This window comes from Populus alba, chromosome 3 (genome assembly GCF_005239225.2).
Source record: "Populus alba chromosome 3, ASM523922v2, whole genome shotgun sequence".
NCBI lineage: Eukaryota > Viridiplantae > Streptophyta > Magnoliopsida > Malpighiales > Salicaceae > Populus > Populus alba.
This window is the reverse complement of record NC_133286.1, coordinates 11,287,456-11,308,038: the sequence shown is the minus strand read 5'-3', so window position 1 is coordinate 11,308,038 and position 20,583 is coordinate 11,287,456. Positions and strand designations below refer to the sequence as shown.

General features: G+C 34.9%; 3 protein-coding genes across 3 annotated transcripts; 1 reads left to right on the top strand and 2 right to left on the bottom strand.

Annotated features, from left to right (window-relative positions):
• Window positions 1-580: 580 nt before the first annotated feature.
• LOC118037909 (O-fucosyltransferase 36) lies at window positions 581-4,614 on the bottom strand. The gene is made up of 3 exons (XM_035044070.2): window positions 3,150-4,614; window positions 2,218-2,467; window positions 581-1,076 (listed from the first exon to the last, which is right to left on the bottom strand). Exons 1-3 carry the CDS (start codon window positions 4,391-4,393, stop codon window positions 900-902), a joined length of 1,671 nt encoding a protein of 556 aa, XP_034899961.1. The 5' UTR covers window positions 4,394-4,614; the 3' UTR covers window positions 581-899.
• Window positions 4,615-7,376: 2,762 nt separating this feature from the next.
• On the bottom strand, window positions 7,377-12,114 carry LOC118038066 (uncharacterized). Its single transcript, XM_035044344.2, has 7 exons — window positions 11,844-12,114; window positions 10,969-11,388; window positions 10,812-10,864; window positions 10,008-10,045; window positions 9,498-9,816; window positions 8,661-8,965; window positions 7,377-8,309 (listed from the first exon to the last, which is right to left on the bottom strand). Exons 1-7 carry the CDS (start codon window positions 11,872-11,874, stop codon window positions 7,709-7,711), a joined length of 1,767 nt encoding a protein of 588 aa, XP_034900235.1. The 5' UTR covers window positions 11,875-12,114; the 3' UTR covers window positions 7,377-7,708.
• Window positions 12,115-18,555: 6,441 nt separating this feature from the next.
• LOC118038065 (RING-H2 finger protein ATL3-like) lies at window positions 18,556-20,294 on the top strand. Its single transcript, XM_073407998.1, is given in 3 exon segments — window positions 18,556-19,563; window positions 19,566-19,745; window positions 19,748-20,294. Coding segments are annotated over 3 exon segments (834 nt in total). The 5' UTR covers window positions 18,556-19,178; the 3' UTR covers window positions 20,017-20,294.
• Window positions 20,295-20,583: the final 289 nt, after the last annotated feature.

Here is a 20,583-nt window from a genome sequence, read left to right as displayed (position 1 = left end):
TGTTAGGGGTTTATATATATATATAAAAGGAAGATAGAGATAAAATATTTAGCTAAAATAATTTGATGTAATGAGTAAATATTTTAAAAAAGTCTTAGCGTGGACCATCCACATATGTCAATTAGCTGAAGAAGAAAAACATGAATTCAAATAAAATAATGAAATATTCTTGCATCATCCAAATCCTAGAGTTATTAAATAAGATTCATAAATGGTTTTTTTATATTCTCCACTGAGTTTTGAACCTAGAATTTTAAATAAAATATTATTCTACCTAAGAATTTAAATTATGTTAACTCTCTAATCAAGAGGATCAAGGGATGCAACCACTTTTTTTTCTTTTTTTGAAATGGACGAGAACGAAGAAGCAATTGTTATTACATTGTCAAGGGGTTATTGGATCGTCTAATTCAGGCAAATTTAAGTGGTATCCATCGATAATTTGAGAAAGCCGCCAAGATACTGAGCATTAAGCTACAAAGAAAGCCTCTTTGTATCTTTGAATACAAAGTTTACAGATTTAATGAAAGCATCTGAATAAGCTTGGCAGAGGAGAAGACAGACTGTGGAGCATCATCACTGGCAACACAAATGGAAAATAGATTTCTTCAACTGCTGTCACTAGTTTTTAACACCATGTGCATTGCAAAAATAATACTCAGCCATGACCGAAACAATGAAACGAAAAAGCTATGTGCAAGATACAAACACCTATTATGGACACTAAAATACATGCTATGGTGAAATTCAGCACCACTAACTGAATTGGGCATCAACCAAGGAGTTATTTCCAGATTTATTGAGTATCCATGACAAACCAGCCTCACCGGCAGATTATCACGAAGAACTAATGTGTATTGAAGAGGCAGAGCACCAACGACCAGTTTCCTGTATCTTCTTCATTCATTTTCTGCAATGTAATTAGGTAATTCACCTTGGCAGAGGTACTCATCGCATGAAGATGCTGATTCCCAACCCTTCCGCAGCCTAAAGATGTCCTCAGTGAAAGTGGATCCAGAGGCTCCAATGAACACACTGGACATAGCACATATTGTCTTATCCAGCATAGCTTCCACCTACAAATGAAAACCCGATAAATTATTTTCAATTTGAGGGGAAAAAAAGACAGCATGTAACATACAGCATACGCTCATGTAATTATCATATGTGAGATTCGTAGGGACTGTTGAATTCACACAATGTCTTCACATTGTCCAAATTAACGGAGCAATCAAATGCTTTGAGAACTTAATTTTCCAATGTAAAAGGGCACCAAACTGAGGGCATTTCAATTATGTCTAGGAAGAAAAGGATAAAGCGGGAACAAAAAAAGGAAAGAGAAAAATCAAGAGTGAGACAAATGGAGGAACAATATCACCATTATTGTTCAATAAGATGCCAAAGCGGGCCTCTCTCTAATCTCTAACAAAATCAAATACAAGGGAGTCATTCATATGCACGATGAATAATTATATGCCAGTGGAAAAGAATTTAAATGCACTTCTTCTGCACACCGCACAGAATAAAGCTGAAACTTATTTACTTGATCCACCACAAGAACTGCATTAAAATCCATGAATAGCTCTTTCACTAAAGGATTTGTAAGTCTTTTAGAAGATAAATCTGATAAAACTAGAGCATGCCAGAAAACCAATTATGATAGATTTTATACATTCACAATATGGAAGTAGTGCATAGTACAGTGATCACTTTAGCAAAACAAACAGCTAATCAAAAGGGATCGTTTAACTCGTAATCAGCAAACAAATTTAGCTCAAACCAGGTAGACTGTGATTTATTTTCTTTTCTTTTTTCACATCTATTTGTAGAATATCCTAAAAAGGATAGCATCGTGCACAATTGTGGAGTTTTTCTTCATGATCAATAGGCTATTTAAATTCAAAAGTCCAAGCAAGCCTACTAATGTATCCTCCAAAAGCTTGGAGGAGAAGCCCGTGATCAAATACCATCCTTGTCAAAACTGATCAAATTGGATCATTTATTAAGTGAAACATCACCTTCTGAGGAATCCAAAAATCAAACAGAGAAAGGAATGTAAAGGGATCAATTGCCAAGCATTTTCAATTGTTATCACACCCAGAAAACTCTTGGGAACAATCAGTAAAAATAAACAGGCAATGGATGAAATTCAGGATGTAAATCTCCTTTAACCCATGCTAAAACAAATGCACAGGAAGAAAAGAAATTTAGTCTTACCTGCGCATCTTCCTGGAGGCCATGTCTGTATAACAAAGCATCCCACTTTTCAGCTGAATTACGAGAAGGACGTGTAACAAGTGGAACGGTCCTTCCATTCACCACAACTAGTGACTGCAGCAAACCAGTTTCACTTTCTGCCGCATCTGTGGAGAGATATACCACAGGTGCATTGGCCCTTTCAACCACCCGAGCAATGCAATCTGCCGCTTGGGGAACAGGATAAAAGCAACTTGGCTTCTTGGCATTGCTGGCAAAATATACAGGGGTTCTTAGAGGCATCATGATGTCTAAATCTTCTCGATAAGGTAAAATAAATTCTAATAAATAAACATTCATAATGTTTAGAGCCCAATCCGATCATGCATGCTGATTGGAGCAAGAAATAGATGTTGCTCTAAAACAAGTGAACAGTTGCATTTTAAGTGTTATGCTCCAAGACTGTCTATGAGATCTTATATAAACAAATCAATCTGTATTCAAGCAGTTCCACCATATGTCTATAAACTTATGCATAGAGTAACAAATTGATTAAAAAAAACTAGGTTGATGCATAAAGCCACATGTACTCATGCATAAAAACACACAACATATGCACCGTACTTGCAACCAAATCATCATTTTAAAAGCCTCGTCCCTATTTTTCTTCAGTTTCAAATTCATGGCTCAAAATTACAAGGAATCTCCTGATTGAAAATCTAATTTTACAGATGCTTAAAAGCAAAATGCTTAAAGATTTTGACTGTGACCACCACAACAAGTTATCAAGTGGGCATTAGACACTAGATAGATGTAAGAGTTCCTTTCCCCCATCCCCTCCTTCTCTATCACACTATACAGAGTAAAACAGTTCATACCTTCTAAAACAAAGAGGCAAAAAGCACCAACTGCAATAAACATAAAGGAACAGGCATGAAAAAAGCAACACATACCAGAACTTCAAAAATCCATGACGCCGAAAATGGAGAGCAATGAAGTTACTCCCCAAGAAAGTTTGAATAAACCTCTGCGCAGTAAGCATAATTATCCTAGTTGGTTCAATCAAAGTCTTGCATTTATGAGCAATAGGACCACCTGGCTGCATAATCCACTCTTCCTCCACATCAGCAAAAAACACATCTCCCACAGCAATAACATTATCATCACTCACAAACTTCCCCTCGACATCCTTAACAGCAAGCTTGCTTGGCTTCTTAATATCCTCCTTCCATGGGGACTCAAGTTTCCCCATAGAAACCCCCAACCCCTTCAGCTTCTTGACATGTTCTTCATCAACATAACATGGAGTAGGATCAGAAAAATAACAAAAGAACCTATCAATATGGGGTTTATTCTTCATAATTTCCACAAACTCCTCGAAGGTAACAACAACCTTCCTCCCCAAACAATCGTTTACGTGCTCAATATCTAAAACCCTATTATACTGATAATCAAACCTGGAGCTCGGGATAACCAAGACCCGATTCAACAATGCAGCGAAAAACATGTGTTTCTCTAAACAAATCAAATGGTTACTCATCTGCCCAGATAAACAAAGCGCGAATAAAAATTTATTGGGTTTCGGTTTCCATTCTATTGTTTTTCTGTCGGCGAATCTCTGATCCACTTTTTCACATCTCTGGACGAAACCACCGGCATTGCTAAAATCCAAATCTGATGACGATGACGACACATTCCCTGACTCATGAGGGGCTAATAAAACCTGTTGGATTTCTTTATTTAAAGAAATTTGTTTTAGCAATGCAGATTTCAAATCTTCAAAGGAAACGGAATTGAGATCCTTTTCTAACAATGTGGAATTGCCAGTGGAATTCCAGAGAGAGGAGAGAGAGAGCTGCTGCTTTCTCAACAGATAAAGAGCGCGTAGTTCGGATTCGCGCATTCGGATAGAGAGGGAATCCCCGACCTTGAGATGGGTCGAAAATAAATTCCGAATGTCGGTGGAAAAAGAAAGGAATAAAATGAAGAGAGGGAGGAATACTATAGCAGCAGCCAACAGAGAGTACCTCTTGTTGAAGTTGAAACGTTGTCGTATCCGAGATTCGACATCGAATGTTGTGGATCGTCGGCGTGTTGGGGATGAGGTGGGGAGGACGCCGTTCTGGTGGTGTTTTCTATCGTTTTGTTCAATTAGGTGCTCGCGATCGTCCTCTTCGTCTGACGAATCTCTCTCCATTGGGTGCTTGCTTTGCTTTTTGGGATTGTCGGTGGGGCAGTGTCGTTTAGTGGGTTTGAGATGAATGTGAATAAGTTATGTACATGTCATCTTGAGTGAGAGTAAGGTGAGATCGGATGAAAGATGAAGGTGGTGGTCCTCGCGGAGGGTAGAGAAAGCGTATGGGGGTGAGGAAAATTAAAGAGGAAGCAAAACAAATATCCATCAGTCGTCGGTGGCGGATAATGACTTCACACCCGCCTCTCTCACTCTCTTAGCTCCACCGGCCCGGCCCAATATTTGTTGCAGCTGTTTACGGATCTGGCCTCATCATTGTGCTCCTGCATTGTTCCATGGTATAATAATAATTAATTGACTTTTAATTAGTCTAATCTACAGCTATATATATATATATATATATATATATATATATATATATATAGAGTCAACATGGAGTCAAATTATTTAAAGATACTAAGGATTACTTGAAGACAAATGAAATGTGAATATTCTATCAATATATTAAACTTTTACAATTATCAAGTACCAAGATCTTATAAAATCATACATAATTAAGTTGGGTCGAATGGAATCAATATTATGAGTTAAATATTGAAAGGCTTTAATAAAAAAATAAATCCACTCTTTAATTAGCATAACAAAACAAACGGTGAAACATCTAAAACATTTTCACCAATTTTTGGCTCATACCAGAGACTTAAGAAATGAGATTCTAATCGTGTACAATGAATATTTATTTCATTTTTTCAAGTGGTATAAAATATATACTTTTCATTTTTTCATAAAAAAAACGCTGAAAATGAAAAGTATAAAAAACCTGTTTTTCATGCATTGCCTGTAAAAACTAACGAACAGTGCAATTCACTGCACTGTTCACGAGTGAATTGCACTGTTCACGTGAACAGTGCAATTCACTTGCACTGTTTGTTTTTTTTTTTTAGTGTGTTAATTGTATTAATTTTTTTTTTTTTAAAAAAAAAAACTAGTTTAGAGAATTAAATTCATTTACGATGTGAACAATATTTTTTTTTCTCGAAAAACTAGTATAGAGTGAATTAAATTTACTCGCACAATAATATTAATTTTGTATCTGATAATATTTTATCTAATTTTATTACACGCTTAAAAAATTATGAAAACTATAGTATTATTTTTTTTATGATGTAATAGAAATAATTGATTTTACAATATTTAAATTTAAAACCATCAATATTAATATATATTTTTTTAAAATTATTTTATAATCTCAATTTCAAAAGCATTCTTAACCAAACACATTAAACTATTTTTTCTTCAACCTCAATTTTAACCACAGTTTTAACCAAACACCTATATTTCAAACCAACCTCAACTAAAAGTATTTTTTATAAAATATTTTTTTTCAAAATTATAATCACAACAACTACCTTAATACCAAAAACACTACCTCAATACCAAAAACACTCAAAGAAAGAACTCTGAACGACTATATGGCTAATTTCCTCTGCCACAAATCCCTCACATAGTGGTTCAAAATCCAGTCATCGTGTAATTACCTCTAAGAATGTCATCATCTAGTAGCTCAACTTCATCTTCTTCAAGACATGGTAACGATATAATTACCTCGATCAGTCAGTAAAGACCCATTGGGATTATCCTCCAATAATATATATATATATATATTGTAATTGAAGGTAAAAAAATATGTTTCTCAGTTTTAGTTTCCCATAATTATTCTGGGAGCAACAGGAAACATTTATGGATGTGAGTGATAAATCTATTTTTAACGGGCTTAAAAACTCTTATGAATACGTTCACGCCCTCGATTATTGATATCACGAGAGAGAGGACAGGAAGAAAAATTTACCGCGACCATTGTTTTTATAAGAGAGCAGCTAGATTTGCAGAGAAATCGATGGAGGTGGCAACTTGATGCACACGTAGTTCATGAGTAAGAAGATGGCCAAAGAGTTCATCAAGCTGCATTGGATCCAAACGAGTGTTGACAGATGTGATAAGAGGATCATACTAAGTTGGCAAACCAGCCAGAATATAAGAGATGAGTTCTTACTCTACTAGAGGTTGAGCAATAGCTGAAAGGATGTCAGCAAATCCTTTGGCTTTGTGAAAATAATCCTGGATTGAAAGGCCGCCTTTTTTTAGTGTACTCAGTTGATAGAGAGTGTTCAAACAGAAATTATTTTAAGGTTGTATTAATGTAATAAACGTCACATAAGGAAAGGAAGAAAGACACATGCCAAAACAGCATGTCTTACAGTGGACATCTGGTAACAATTACAGATACAGCAGGAGCACGAGCCCTCCCTTTTATCATTTTTCTATATAATTACGCCTTGGATCTAAATTTTGATGTTTAACAATAAGGACCCTCTGTATTAGGAATCCAAGATCACGTTTGAAATGACCGGTTGGTGGCCGGTGACTCAAAAGATTGGTTTTGGAGTTTGCAGCAAGGAGCATGATGAGCTGCTCATGATAAGGAGTCTGAGGTTAATGACAGCAATGGCACCCAACGGAGCTGCTGTCATTGAAACCATCAACGTAAGCATCAATGATTTACTTGGGCTATATATTCATATCTCTTGTTCTTTAACTAACCAAGAAACAGCTAATCGAAACAAATCTTGATTGATTTTACAGAGGGAAGAAGCGGAGGAGATAAATAGAGGGGAGGAGGAAGGGAAAAGGTGGAGAAAATTGTGAACTCCCAACTCCGCCGCTCTGATAAAACTTCCTCTCCTACCAACAGCCCTAAACGCTAGGCTAGCTACCTTTGTTCCCACGCCTTCCGTCGATCTCTCCCTTATTGTCGCATGTACATGTGAAGGGAACATTGTTGGAGCTTGTAAGGAATCACATTTGAAGTTCATGATACGCGTTCGTGGTACATATTTTCAGCTTCTTTCTAACTTTATTAGCTCAGATAATTCAAGAGAAATAAACATATGGCAGGCGCATTATAGCTGAGAGGCATAAAGAACAATTGGATACAATTTGGTCTGCCTCTGCATATATATTAATATTAGTACAAGATCTAACCTTGAATCTCACATGGAACAGTTACAGAGAGACTAGGAATGTTTCAAGTGCGCGGTGTGAATCAAAAATCGTTTGCATCTCTAAATATTACATGCTAGCTATAAACAAAATATGACGGATGATAGAGTCATTAACGCATCACCCTCGGTTAAACTGCGGAAGCCAATTTGTGTTGAGCAGGATTGTTGACCTCTCCCGACGATTAAGGAGCTGAAGAACAGGGGAAGATGAGAAGGGACATAAATGTATCATATTTGAGAAATTCTATGGACTGTCTCATCCTCCTTCCGTCCCTTCAACAAGCCTTCCATGAACCCATTTCTTAGTAGCGACAGATTTGGAAGGTGTCTCCTCTTCCACATACTGAACTCTAGATCCATTTGGTAGATTAATCTTTTCAGACGTGAGACTCCCGTTTGGTTCCACTTGGTCAGGTTGCTTTCCTGAACTCGAATGGTCTATGGTTGAGGAAGGCAAACTATATGCACTGGAGCTTGAAGGGAGAAGTCCCCCCTGACCATTCAGTAAATCATGGAAGCCTAAATTACTGAAATTGAGGTCTTCATCTTTACTTGTTTCCATGATCATGGTCCCATTTACTTGTCTCGACTCTACTTGATCCATGCTTCCATTGCCTGCATTTATTTCCTTCTCATCCTCACTAACCAGTTCAGTTAGTGCAAGAGATGGGTATCTGTCATTCACATTAGATATGCTATCACTGGATACACCATTCCCTGTATCCACGGATTCAATAGATTGAATTGCTTCAGAAATAAGCTTTCTGGCTTCAGTTAGGGAGGCTCGGGCAATGGGGCTCTTCATTGCAGCAGCTTCAAGAGCGTTAGCAGCCTTCTCAGCTTCCACAATTAAAGACCTGTAGGATATCATATAAGATGATTATAGTTTCTCTACAAGGCGAGCAGTCTAATATGTTGGTGGAAAGTTCAAATTGCAACCAAAAGAAAGAGTTGTGAAACTCAGAACAAGATGGATTCATCTAGCTTCATTACTGCTACCGCTTTCCTTTTCAGTAACAATTCCCGGTAGGGACCGAGAACAAATGAACTTAATTAGTTAGGTGGAATAGCACCAAACACAAGTGCTGAAAATGATGGATTGAGATGTGTACAGCATTCATAGTGCAGGTTACTAAATTCAACTTCAGTTAGTGCTCATATAGTAAGTCATGTACTAGGTTTGCAAAGTCAACCATTAGCAAACCAACCTTGCTCGTTCAATGGCTTCATTTGTCTTGGTTTCTGTGGCAATTCTTTGTGCTCTGATGTTCTTTATCATCTCCAACTTCGAACTTGCCAAAGGATCCTTATATGATGGTGTCCTACTTCTTCGCCTCAACTGCTGGATTGGGCTTCTAGTATACCCCTTTTCTGTATCACTGGTTCTTCTCTTTGAGGAGGCCCGTCTAGCAGACTGTGAACTACCACTTGGCATCCGCCTTGGCTTTCTTGCAGCTCCAGCTAGCGTGCCATGATATTTACTAAGGCCAGAGTAAACTCTCTCACGGTATTCCTAGTGGGAACAAAGAAAGTTGATTGATTGTAATAGGGGATAAAATATGTGTGAGTTCACAGCTGCAGAGTTGAATTAGTTGAAATTTATATCATCAGGAGTCATAATTAAACTTAACTCATGAGTGATGAGTATGCAATCACCAGAAGAACATGGAGTTGGCTGAATGATGAGTAATACTAGAAAGGCAGATGGCAAAAAATGGAAGAGTATTTAGACAAGAAATATCAGAATATGCATATGTTCAGATCAACTAATTTTTTTCACAGGTATATCAGCTCCATACCAAATATTTCTGATGAAGGAATACTTTAGGACTAGACAGTTAAGTCATACAACATGACATATGTCTTGGCCAAGCAACATCATAAATTCTTATTCCACAATTGATTTTTGTTTCATGCCTCTCTTTTTTTTTCTTTTTTTTTTCCACCCCTTCATTTACCACTAATCTTATGGTCCATTATCAGAATTCAGAATCAATATTCATTGGAGGAAACATATAGCATCAAAAATACCAGAAAGAACTCACAGGATCAGCCCATTTCGCAGCTATGGCTTCTGATATTTTTCTTCTCTGTTCAAGGGATTTTGGTGCTCTTTTGCTACCTTTTGGCCTAGGCAATGTTTTCCTTTGTTGAACGCTCTCCACCCATTCAACCTCAAGCTGTTGCCTTAAGATATTGTAGGAATCCCACCGCAGCTCTTCCTCACCAGTATAGCCTCTTCTTGAAGCCTCTGCAATTAAATTCTGCCATTCAAAATAACAACTTTCCTGCACCATCTGCTTCTCCCGGCGTTTTTGCCACCCCAACCTAACTCCACGCCCGATTTTCTCCCTTGTCTCTTTGCTGTAAGATAACAAGAAATGGTGCGCACAATTTTCATCTAGAACTTCCAATCAGAATCTTTTACCCGAGTAAGAAACAATTTACAAGGTAAATTAAGATAGTTAAGTGACGGAACCTTTATTAGCATTAGCAGCGGAAATGGCAGTTTAAATCAAATTTTTAGTAAAAGAGGCAAACAGAGAATTACCCACCTCTGCGCGTGTCCAAGGTTGGCTAGCTTCATCTTGATCTGCATAACCAAATTTTGAGTGAATTATACAATTTAACATGCCAATCCTATTCATAGAGTCATCATATGCGTAATCTGTGAAGCCATATCATGCATACATTAATGTTGTATCCAATACATTAGCTAAAACAATAATGTAAAAGTAAAATTGTCCATGAAGGTGAGTGGGATGAAGAAGATCATTAAACTTATGAATGGTCAGGAAAAGGACAGGTTCATCCTGGATGAACCATAAGTAAAGCGATTGAGACAAAGTGTGAACTCAAAAGAACAGAGAAACAAATGTCAAATCAATTAAAGGTCAAAAGATTCAACCAGTTGCTAACTACAGTTTTTCTTAACATTGTGCACACCAACAAGTCAGGTGCCAAGGCCAACGTTGATCATTGGTCATTGCAGTAAATCCTCCTGGCTACTCAATTAATTCCACCACAATATCATAGACTAGTGTAACTGAACAATTTACTGTCAAAGAAGGACCTACTTGACACTTGGTGAGGACCAGCCAGATACGGGAGAATAAGCATTATTTTGGGTTGTTTACGGTTTTTAGGAAGAGTTTCAGCTGGCTAGCTACAGAGGCCTGCATTTTTAAGGCAATAATCAAGAGACAAAGGGATTGAATGTCCTAGAAAACTTCATCAATTCCTTTGCTTAAGCTTGTATCAAAGTTTTTCATCTGAAAACTGGATCCAAATATAGAGTAGATTGTAAACTTATCACACCATGCCAAGGGAATATATAAATTATTCTTACATGACATCACCTTAGGATCCTGCATTGCAAGCCTTGTCCTTTCTCTAATCTTCTGAAGGGTTTCTGCACATGTATTAAAATCGTTAAGTAACATCACCAGATTACAAGTCAACAAATGAAGAAAACAAAATGACAAATGCAGAACTACGTATTTAGATATTGCTTACCAGGACTATGTTTCCTGCCTTTGTTCCATGGCGTGTTCCCTTTATTTGCATTAGAAATCCTTTTCCGTCTCAAGTTTTCTTTGTCATCTAATGCCATCGAGTCTTCGCCTGAAGACTCAACTTGAGCAGGCAAGGTATCCGAATTGGCAGCAAGTTGTTCATTTTCAAGACTTGTTTTCCTTTTTCCATCTCCCTTGCGAACCAAAGACTTCGGTTCAACAGTAGCAACAGCTTTTATCTGAAGTTTACTCCTCTCAAAAACATTTATCTTTCTACGGAATTTGATGGATTTCCCTAATGATAACAGCCTCTTATCATCACCAAAGGCAAATGGACTTGAAAAAACTTTGCAATTAGCATTGGTTTGAACCCTTAGTAGGCCCAGATGATTTTGCAAGGAAGCCTGAGCAGTAGCAATATCTGCCCACCGAAACCAACCATTAACAAATTCAGTGGTAAGAAAAGTACTCCTACAAGTCCACCGCGTATAGGCGATGAAGATCCAAATATCCAAGAAAGTCTAAATAAAAGGTAGAGACTTGCATGCTAACAACAATCTTTTGTACAGTTACAATACAAAAAAATGGCAGTCAGCGGTGAGAGACAATAATGAAAAAGCACGTGAAAGAAAAAAGCAGGAGAATATCGTACAATATTTAGCAAACTTCTTTGCTAACCGCAAAACCCTGAATTATAACAGTAAATTATACAGTTATAGAGTTAGAAGTGGCAAAACTTTGAGTGAATATCTTGTAGCAAAAACTGTAGAACTATCTAGAAACGGAAAAAATGCTAACTTGCCATAGTTCTAAGGAAAAAAGACGGAGATTTAATAAGAAAGGCATGCAGGTAGAGCTGGGGAGAAGAGAAAGAACCTAGTAAAGGCATTGATGAGAGGTCATTCATCCAAAAGCAAAACCAATTAGCTCAAATGGGCACCTATAATACATGAAGGTGTTGAGAGGCAGGCTCAAAATCTTCTACTCTTATATGATAAAATGTCAGGGAGGGTGAAAACGGGAGTGTAGTTTTATTTTAAAAGAAAGGGAAGGAGGAGGGTAAGACGCAGAATCTTGAAAGAAGTGGAGGAGACAGAGCGGGAGAGCCACACGTAGAGAAAGGGTGGTGGCTGTCTGTTGCAGAAGAGAAGATAGCAGCAGCCCACGTTGATATTTTTAGATTTATAGGCTGATCCAGTTTCCACGTTTATGGGCCTTGGCATCGTGCTTTTGGGTAAATTTAGAATAAGCCACAAAAACCATGCCTGTGTGTGGTGTTGTGTTGTAGGTCTCGAAATCTAAACTTGATTTTTGCACACATCAGTAACTTTGATTTTCCTGGTCAAAAAAGGGTTCGGTATATGAAATATAAAATCTATTTATTTTTCTGTTTTAAAATTATTTTTAAATAAATTTATTTTTTTTATTTTTTATTTACTTTAAATTAATTATTTTTTTGGTGTTTTCAGATCATTTTGATATGCTGATGTAAGAAATAATTTTTTTAAATAAAAAAAAATATATTATTTTGATGTATTTATAAAAAAAAAATACTTTAAAAGACAACTGCTATCACACTTTCAAACATTCTTATAAAAAAAACTATTAAATAAGTGTTTTGGTTGAATTTTTAGGATTTTGTATTTTTCTATCTTTTTTTTTTATTCGAGAAAACCCTACCCCCTGGAAAGCGCACTTTGTGGGCCCAAGTAAGCAAGTAAAACCTCACCACACCTCTTGGGGATGTATTTTTCTATCTTGTATAAAGCTTAAACCCATGAACAATTTTTATGGTGAATCACCCTCAAGGGGTGTAGCGTAATGACAAAGGGCTTGAGATCTGTACAGCAAGTCTCGAGTTCGAGTCAGGGCGTGCATCTCTTGTAAGAGTTTGGGACAGTCAGGGTTTTACTCACTTACCTAGGCCCACAAAATGCATTCTCCGGGGGGTGGGGTTTCCTCGAATCTAAAAAAATAATAATTATGGTGAGTCTCATTTTTATATGTAATAAAAATATTTTTAAAATCCAATTTAATTTTTTTTCCCATGACTAAGTATTTTCATTGTACATGCATTGTAGCATTATGCATGTGAGTGAAAATACTATGGATTGTAATAGTTTTTTTTTTTAAGCTTTTTTTTTTTTTTTCTTCATCTAACTTCTTTTTATTTCATCTTTTTATATTGTATTAATTGGGATTAGACTTGATAATTTATTTTAATTTACTTTCTATCATGTTATGGAGGTGTTAAACAACATTTTTATAATTGATGCTAGATTTTGAAAAAAAAAATGAAAATGGTTTTGTTGTTTATAAAAATAAAATAAAAAAATAAGGGGATAAAAATTGAAAGGGGGGGGGGTGGCAACAAAAATTTACCTTGCATTGTTCATCCAACATCTTTTAGGGGAAAAAATGCTTTGAGATGTTTTTCAATTTCTATTTTGATTCTTTTAGTTGGAGAATTATGTGTTTTTGCCGAAAAAAAATTAATAAGAGAGAAGAGAGAAAACAATTGGCTGTCCACATCAAAGTAAAAAAAAAAAAAACCTCATTTTTATTATCAATGAGTTCCATTAAACAATAAGTATTAAATTTATAATATTTTTTTCAAAAATATTTTGAAACTAAAATACTAAAAAAAAAAAACCTATGCTAAAGAACAGAAGAAAAGAGGGGAAACAAGAGGCAAATGAAACCAGAAAACAGTACTTGAGAAGACAAATGAGCTGCTGTGCAATATACGTGGAACATCTTTCATTCAATTCAATTTTATACTTATTTTTAAAGCCAAAATTGATGAAAGTTAATTTTAATAATTACCATAATTATTTTTTTTTTTTATTTTGCTTTAATTATTTACTATAAACAAACAAAAAAACTTGACATTTTTTTACTTAGAAAATAATATTCCCGAAGTGGAGAATTACTATTCACTTATTCAGGCTACTCATTAATGGCTATCTAATTATAATAAATTGATTAAAAAATAATTTTTTTATGAATCAAAAATTTAATTTTACTGCAAATGCAAGTTCAAAATGAACGGGACTATTTATTTATGCGTTTTAAAAAATATTTTTGAAAAAATTTGAATTTTTTTTTATTTTTTTATTAACCTCAAATTAATATATTTTTAGTAATTTTTAAATTATTTTGATGTGCTATATCAAAAATAATTTTTAAAAAAATAAAAAAAATATTATTAATATATATTTTAATATAAAAAATTATTTAAAAAATAACTGTAATTATACTGCCAAACAATAAACCAAACCCCAAGACTGAGGCCCCAAGCTACGCAAGTGCTTGCCTCTCTTTATCTAGAGCCTCTCACCTTAAATAACTTTAGGATTGTTTATTTTTATATTTTAAAAATATTTTTTTTAAAAATTAAAAACAATTCTTAAGAAAGTCTAAATCAAAAGAAGTAATGGATCATTTATTAAAAACTATTTAGTCATTCATGATCAAATACAAAAAAAAACAAAAAATATATATAAATTAAAAAAAGGAACAATAATTGAGGAGATTATTACGCGAACTGGCCTGCATGTGAGGCTCCTCTTTCTTCCCGGAACTTTCTTAAAAGGCGAAATCGGTGTGCCCTTCAAGCACGTCTGTGTTTCTGCTTTCAAACGCTTATGAAAAAACCATCAGTGCCCATGATCACGAGTTCACGACACTTATCATTCATAATCCATCATTTTGTCTTTAACACGTCAGACTGTTCATGCATACGTGGAGATTGTTTTTCGAGGAATTTTTTATTCGAAAATAAATTAGAATAATTTTTTTATTCCTTATAATTTATTTTTAATATTAACCCATCAAAATAATATAAAAATATAATTCAAAATGTAAAAAATTTAAAAACACCATTGAAACATAAGACAAACAGAATGATGATTTCTTTTTTACTCCAGTTTTAGGTATCAATGGAAAGCCCAAAATGGTGGCAATGACATGAGTGAGGATTGGCTTGATGACGTGGCTGGTAAGGATGGGCAAAATCAAGTGATAGGCCACCGCATGATTTTCGAGGTTGGTATTTTTATTTATTTACTTCAAAATAAAAAAACTTTACTAGAAAATAAAACATCTTCCTCACTTTGTTCTTCTCTGATTAAGAAATTATAATAGATTAATCACACTTGTTGATGGAGGACTATGGCGCCGAAAAGGAGGGTTTGGTCTTTTTTTTAGTATTTTTTATTTAGAAATATATTATGATAATATTTTTTATATTTTAAAATTTATTTTTAATATCAGCACATTAAATATAATGTAAAAATATAAAAATAATAATTTAAAATAAAAAATAAAAATCAAGATTTTTTAAAAACACCAGAATAAACAATTGCGTGTACATTAGACACACGCCTGGTTTTGCTCAGCTTCTGCAAAGTTTGACTTATGTGGACCACCCCAAGTGGAAATAACTAAAGTAATTTATAAAATACCAATTATTCCGTACTCCATCCAATTGAGTCAAATATATTAATCAATAATTAATTGTTTAAAATTTTATATTTTATATATTTTTTATTGTTTTTACGTTTTAATATTATGTAACTTATATTGACTTCAATGTGATTCTCAAATTATTGCTCATTTTTTTAATGGATGGAGAAAGCAGTGTTAGGTGCTTGTAGACCAATGAAGTTATTTTCAATTAACGCGTCTCTTTTGAAAAAAAAAAGGAAGGGTGGGGCTAAATTACAATTTTGTTAAGTATTGTGAAATTACAAACAATCAAACACTATTAAAATATTTGAATATTTGATAGAAACTTTATTTTGTACCAAAAACGTCCTTAATTATTAATTATAAACAATATAGTTAAATTAAACAATTTACAAGATTAGAAAATGAATATTAAGAAAGAAACAAAAAAAATTGACCACACTTAAATAGTGAAATTAACAATGTTAATATACTTGTAATTGTCTCCTTTATTTTATATGCTTTCTTTAATTTTTTAAATTTATAAGATTTAATGTACATATATATCTTAATTATGGTCATTTTGGATTTAAAAGAGAGGTTTTGTAATTTAAAAAAAAAAACAAATGAGGATTCTATTAAATCTTCAAGCTTTAAAAATGATCTCTATAATTTTACCATCCTCAACGGAGTTATTGTAAATTACTAAAAAAAAAAACAACGGACATTATCGAAGGATTGGTGATGTGAGGTGGCACAACAAGTATTAATATGAATATATGATAAAAAAAAAAAAAAAAAACAAAAAAAAACCCTAATAGCTCTCATGCTTTCACGGTACATTGCGAGGGGACAATGCTACTGCTTCTTTTTTGTAGCCGCTGAAATTTTGTATAATTTCATCCCTTAATTTCTTTGTTTTCTAAATTGATCCTTCATAATTGATTTGGTTTTGTGATTGATCTCTCAGTTTTTTTTTTCCATGAGCATGTATGGAGATCTTGAGGTGTAAGGGAAATGTTACACCACTTGATTAATTTTTGATTTTGCAAAAAAAAAATTCAATTTAATTAATTTATAATAATTAGAGCTTCTAGAATTGAATTTGAAACTTAAAGAAATGTTCAGTCCATTTTTTCCCTCAGAATCATGGACTGATTTGCACAGTTAATGGGAAATTCATGCATATTTTTTTATTTCAGTCCCTCAACTTTTTATTCTTCAATTTGATCCCTTTGAATTGACTTTATTTAAGATCTATCTTGGTTGTTTGTTTTTGTTGTCTTGATATGAAGATTTTGCAATATTGCTATTTCTTTATTTTTTTTTATTTTATAATTAAACTACTATAACTTGATTGATGGATTTTTTAAAAAAAATTGCCACCTTTGCATGAACATTATTTGTTTACGCTAAAAAAAAAATCAGTGTGCAAACGGAACATTTATCCAATGAAAAACTATGATTTATTTTTATGTTTCAAAAATATTTTTAAAAAAATTTAATTTTTTTTTATTTTTAATTTTAAATTAATATTTTTTAGTGTTTTTATATTATTTTAATATACTAATATCAAAAATAATTTTTAAAAAATAAAAAATATATTATTTTAATATATTTCTATATAAAAAACGAATTTAAAAAAACAATCTCTTAAATATTTCTAAACACAAACTAAGCCAATAGTAATCATTGCAATTGAAGCAAAAGAAGGGGATGAAAATAAAGTCAAATTTCATTGACGACATTGTTGAAAGCAGGTGGTGATTAGCATCTTATTTGGACGAACAATCCGGGGATTAGGTACTGCATTTCTTGAAATTTGTGTTTGAAAAGTGTTTAATAACCCATGTGAAGAGATCTTAACCTTGATCCCATTTAGGTCAAGCTTTCAAAATTATATTCGCAATGCATCAATGCCTTCTGTTTTCTCACAAGGCATCTGGTCACGGGGGGTTCTCCGATGCCCTGAGAGAAGAAAAAGTAGCATTTTTTTTTCCGAAACAGCTGTATAATTTTCCAAGATGATTTCTTGAGTTTTCACAATATACGTGACGTTTTCCAAAAGAAAACCCAACAACATGTACCAAACACTAGACGAAAGCATAGTTGAACCATGGCTGGATGACCAGTCAACCCCCGGAACATCTTCTTGATCATTTAACAACGATGCTTTTAGGTTAACTAATGTTAACGAGGCAATAACTGCGATAGGGCTCCACGCATTAATTAGCTTTGGTGACCAAAAACTTAACAAGCAGGGCCATTTTGACTGGCTCAAAGGTTTCAATTGCTTGAGTCGCATGGCCGGCTCGGTCCCTGATGGCAGCAGACACTAGGTATTCAATTCGTTGTTAAACTCTTGCTCAGAGAAGGGGTTCGCGTCTAGCATGCGTTCAGACAACCTCACGGAGACCAAGTCTTTGGCGGCAAGCCACCTCCATGACCTGATTTTAAGGTTGGTGGTCTTCGTTGATTTGGGAAAATTATGGACGCAAGGAAATTAGAAGGAAGATGGCGAGTGGAAATGAAAAGGGCACAATTTATTGTGGCAAATCAACTTGTCGCACAGACAATGCAACGAAGATGCAAGGTCTGCGTAAAATAAAAGGGTTATTACATAGTCAGTCAGATTCCCGTGTTTCTCGACGAGGGCATTTCCAAGAAAGTGCCATGATACCAACCAATTAATAACCCTTTGAATTTGTGATTTACCCATCTTTCTCCGTAAGTTTGCACCAGAAATTTAAATATATAAAAACAAAACAAGAAGAAAGAGTTCTAGTACAGGAAAATGGGATCGGTGATTAATTCCCAGTTTTGAAGTGTGCTAGCTTTTTACTTTGGATGCTTTTTAAAAATGTTTCTGTATAATAATTATTTTAATATATTTTTTAAAACTAAAGCATTTTTACCTTAATAATCTCAATTGTGCTATTAAGATGCATGGAGGTTTGAGACTCCTTGTTGTACTGTTCAATTACCTACTTTTATTTCAAAGTATAATGCGGCTGCGTATAGAATAGAAGGAACCATTGGCATACGTACACCAGAAAAGGATTGGACTTGTCAAATTACACCATTACCATTCTAGGAAAAAATAAGAAGTTGATTAGCAGCAGTGGTGAGTAATAATGATTGAATAATTTTGAGTTTTGAATTTTTAATCCAATTACAATTTCAAATTAAGGCAAGATCCTGTTGAACAGTAGTTTGGCAGGACTTTATTAAGGAATGCTAATTGTTTATTAAGTTCAAAGGAGAAGGGAAGCACAGGAATGCAAAATCAAAGTTTTCAACTTGAAGGGCGTAAAGAGAGCAGAAGAAAGGTCAAAAAGATGGAGCACGGCACCACCTCCTACAATACCAGACGCAACTTTCTGTGAGTAAAGAAAGGGACACTCTTTTGGTCGTGTAGGGTAAAGAGACTTTGGTCTGCATTTGTTTGCTTAAATTTAAAAGTCTTAATGTTCAAAATTCAGACCCAAGCATCGTCGTCTACTTCTTCTGTTCTTCTTCAAAAGTCCAAGCCAGCAGTCTTTCAATTCTGATTTACCATTCTTATCGAACGCATTTTCTCTTACTCTCCTTAGTCTGCTTTTATACACACATTCATTCATGGCCACAACAAAACAAAGAAAACCCATTTGAGTTTTGAAGCGTTCTTTCACTATTTCTCTTGTAATTCTCGACTGGGTTTGCTCCTCTGCTCATCTTCAGTCATATAGTTTGAGTCTTTGGTGTTACATTTTGTTATCCGCCATGGGAAGATTAGATGACTCAGCAACAGTTGAAATAGCAGGCAAGATTATGATTATAGCAATTATAGTTCTATTCTTGGTGGTGGTTTTTGTTATCGTTCTTCATCTTTATGCAAAATGGTTTTGGTGGCGCGTTGAAGAGCCCACTCAACCTCAACAATCTCGCCGCCGCCAACGCCGCCGCTTTGTCTTTACCCCTGGTCAAGACCCGGTGAGAAGAGGGCTAGACCTCTCCATACGAAGATCCTTACCAGTAGTGATTTTCCAGTCTAAAGATTTCCCGGATGGACTAGAATGTGCTGTTTGCTTATCTGATGTTGTCGAGGGAGAGAAGGCCAGGTTGTTGCCTAAATGCAACCATGGATTCCATCATGATTGTATTGACATGTGTTCCAGTCTCATTCTACTTGTCCTCTCTGTAGAAGCTCAGTAGCACCACAAGCTCAAGGCTCTAGTGGTAACAATAACCTCAATGATTTGGAGCTGAATATTCCAGTCTCCAGAGGAAATTTTGATTTCAGGTATTCAATGGAATCTCCAGATTTTCCTACAAACGTGTTGTTTTGGGGGATCAGACTCAAGTAAGCACTGGTGGTGGTTCCTTGGAAGAAGGACCTTCTTCAGCTTCTTCTGCACCATCATCATCATCGTCATCTTCAGCTGGTGGGGGGCATGACGAGTCGCTTGTTATTGATGTTCCTGTGCATATTACAGATAGTCTTGCTGAGGATCAGGAGCCCAAGTTGCCACCGCCTGCGCGGCTGAGGTCATTGAAGAGACTCTTGAGCAGGGAGAAGAGGGTACCTCCTAATTGTTCCAATGGTCCTGTTGATGTTTAATCATTGGACTAATTTAATCGAGGTCTTGAAGTTAGCTATAGATGCCTGAAGATACAGCATTATCTCGGCATCATTGGGTTCTACCATCTTTGAGAATCGGTGCTTCTTATTGAAGGTAAATGAGACTTCTTTAGTTGATTAGCTCAGTGTCTTGTGATTCTTGACGCTGAAATGCAAGGTTTAATTAGCCTGTTGTACAAGTTCTTGCTGGTAACTCTGATCTTGCAACAGAGTTTCACAACATTTGTTTGAAATGAATATATTAGATTAGAAGAGTACCTACCAGTGTAGAAACACAAATTTTCCACCAATCAAATTTCACCACGTGTTATTTTATTCTTTAAAATAAAGGATAAAATAAAATTGAAATAAATGACATGGAAAACAAATGAGCCTTCAAATATTTCTTGGCCAATGAAAAGTTGACACTTGAGATGAGATATTCAAGATATCTTGTCATAAAGTCAAGATTCCGTCAATAAAGACCAACCAATAAAATTATGCCACGTGGCATTGGAAAAGGACCTGAGAGCCCCTACAGATCTCTATAAATAGAGGGCCTCAACC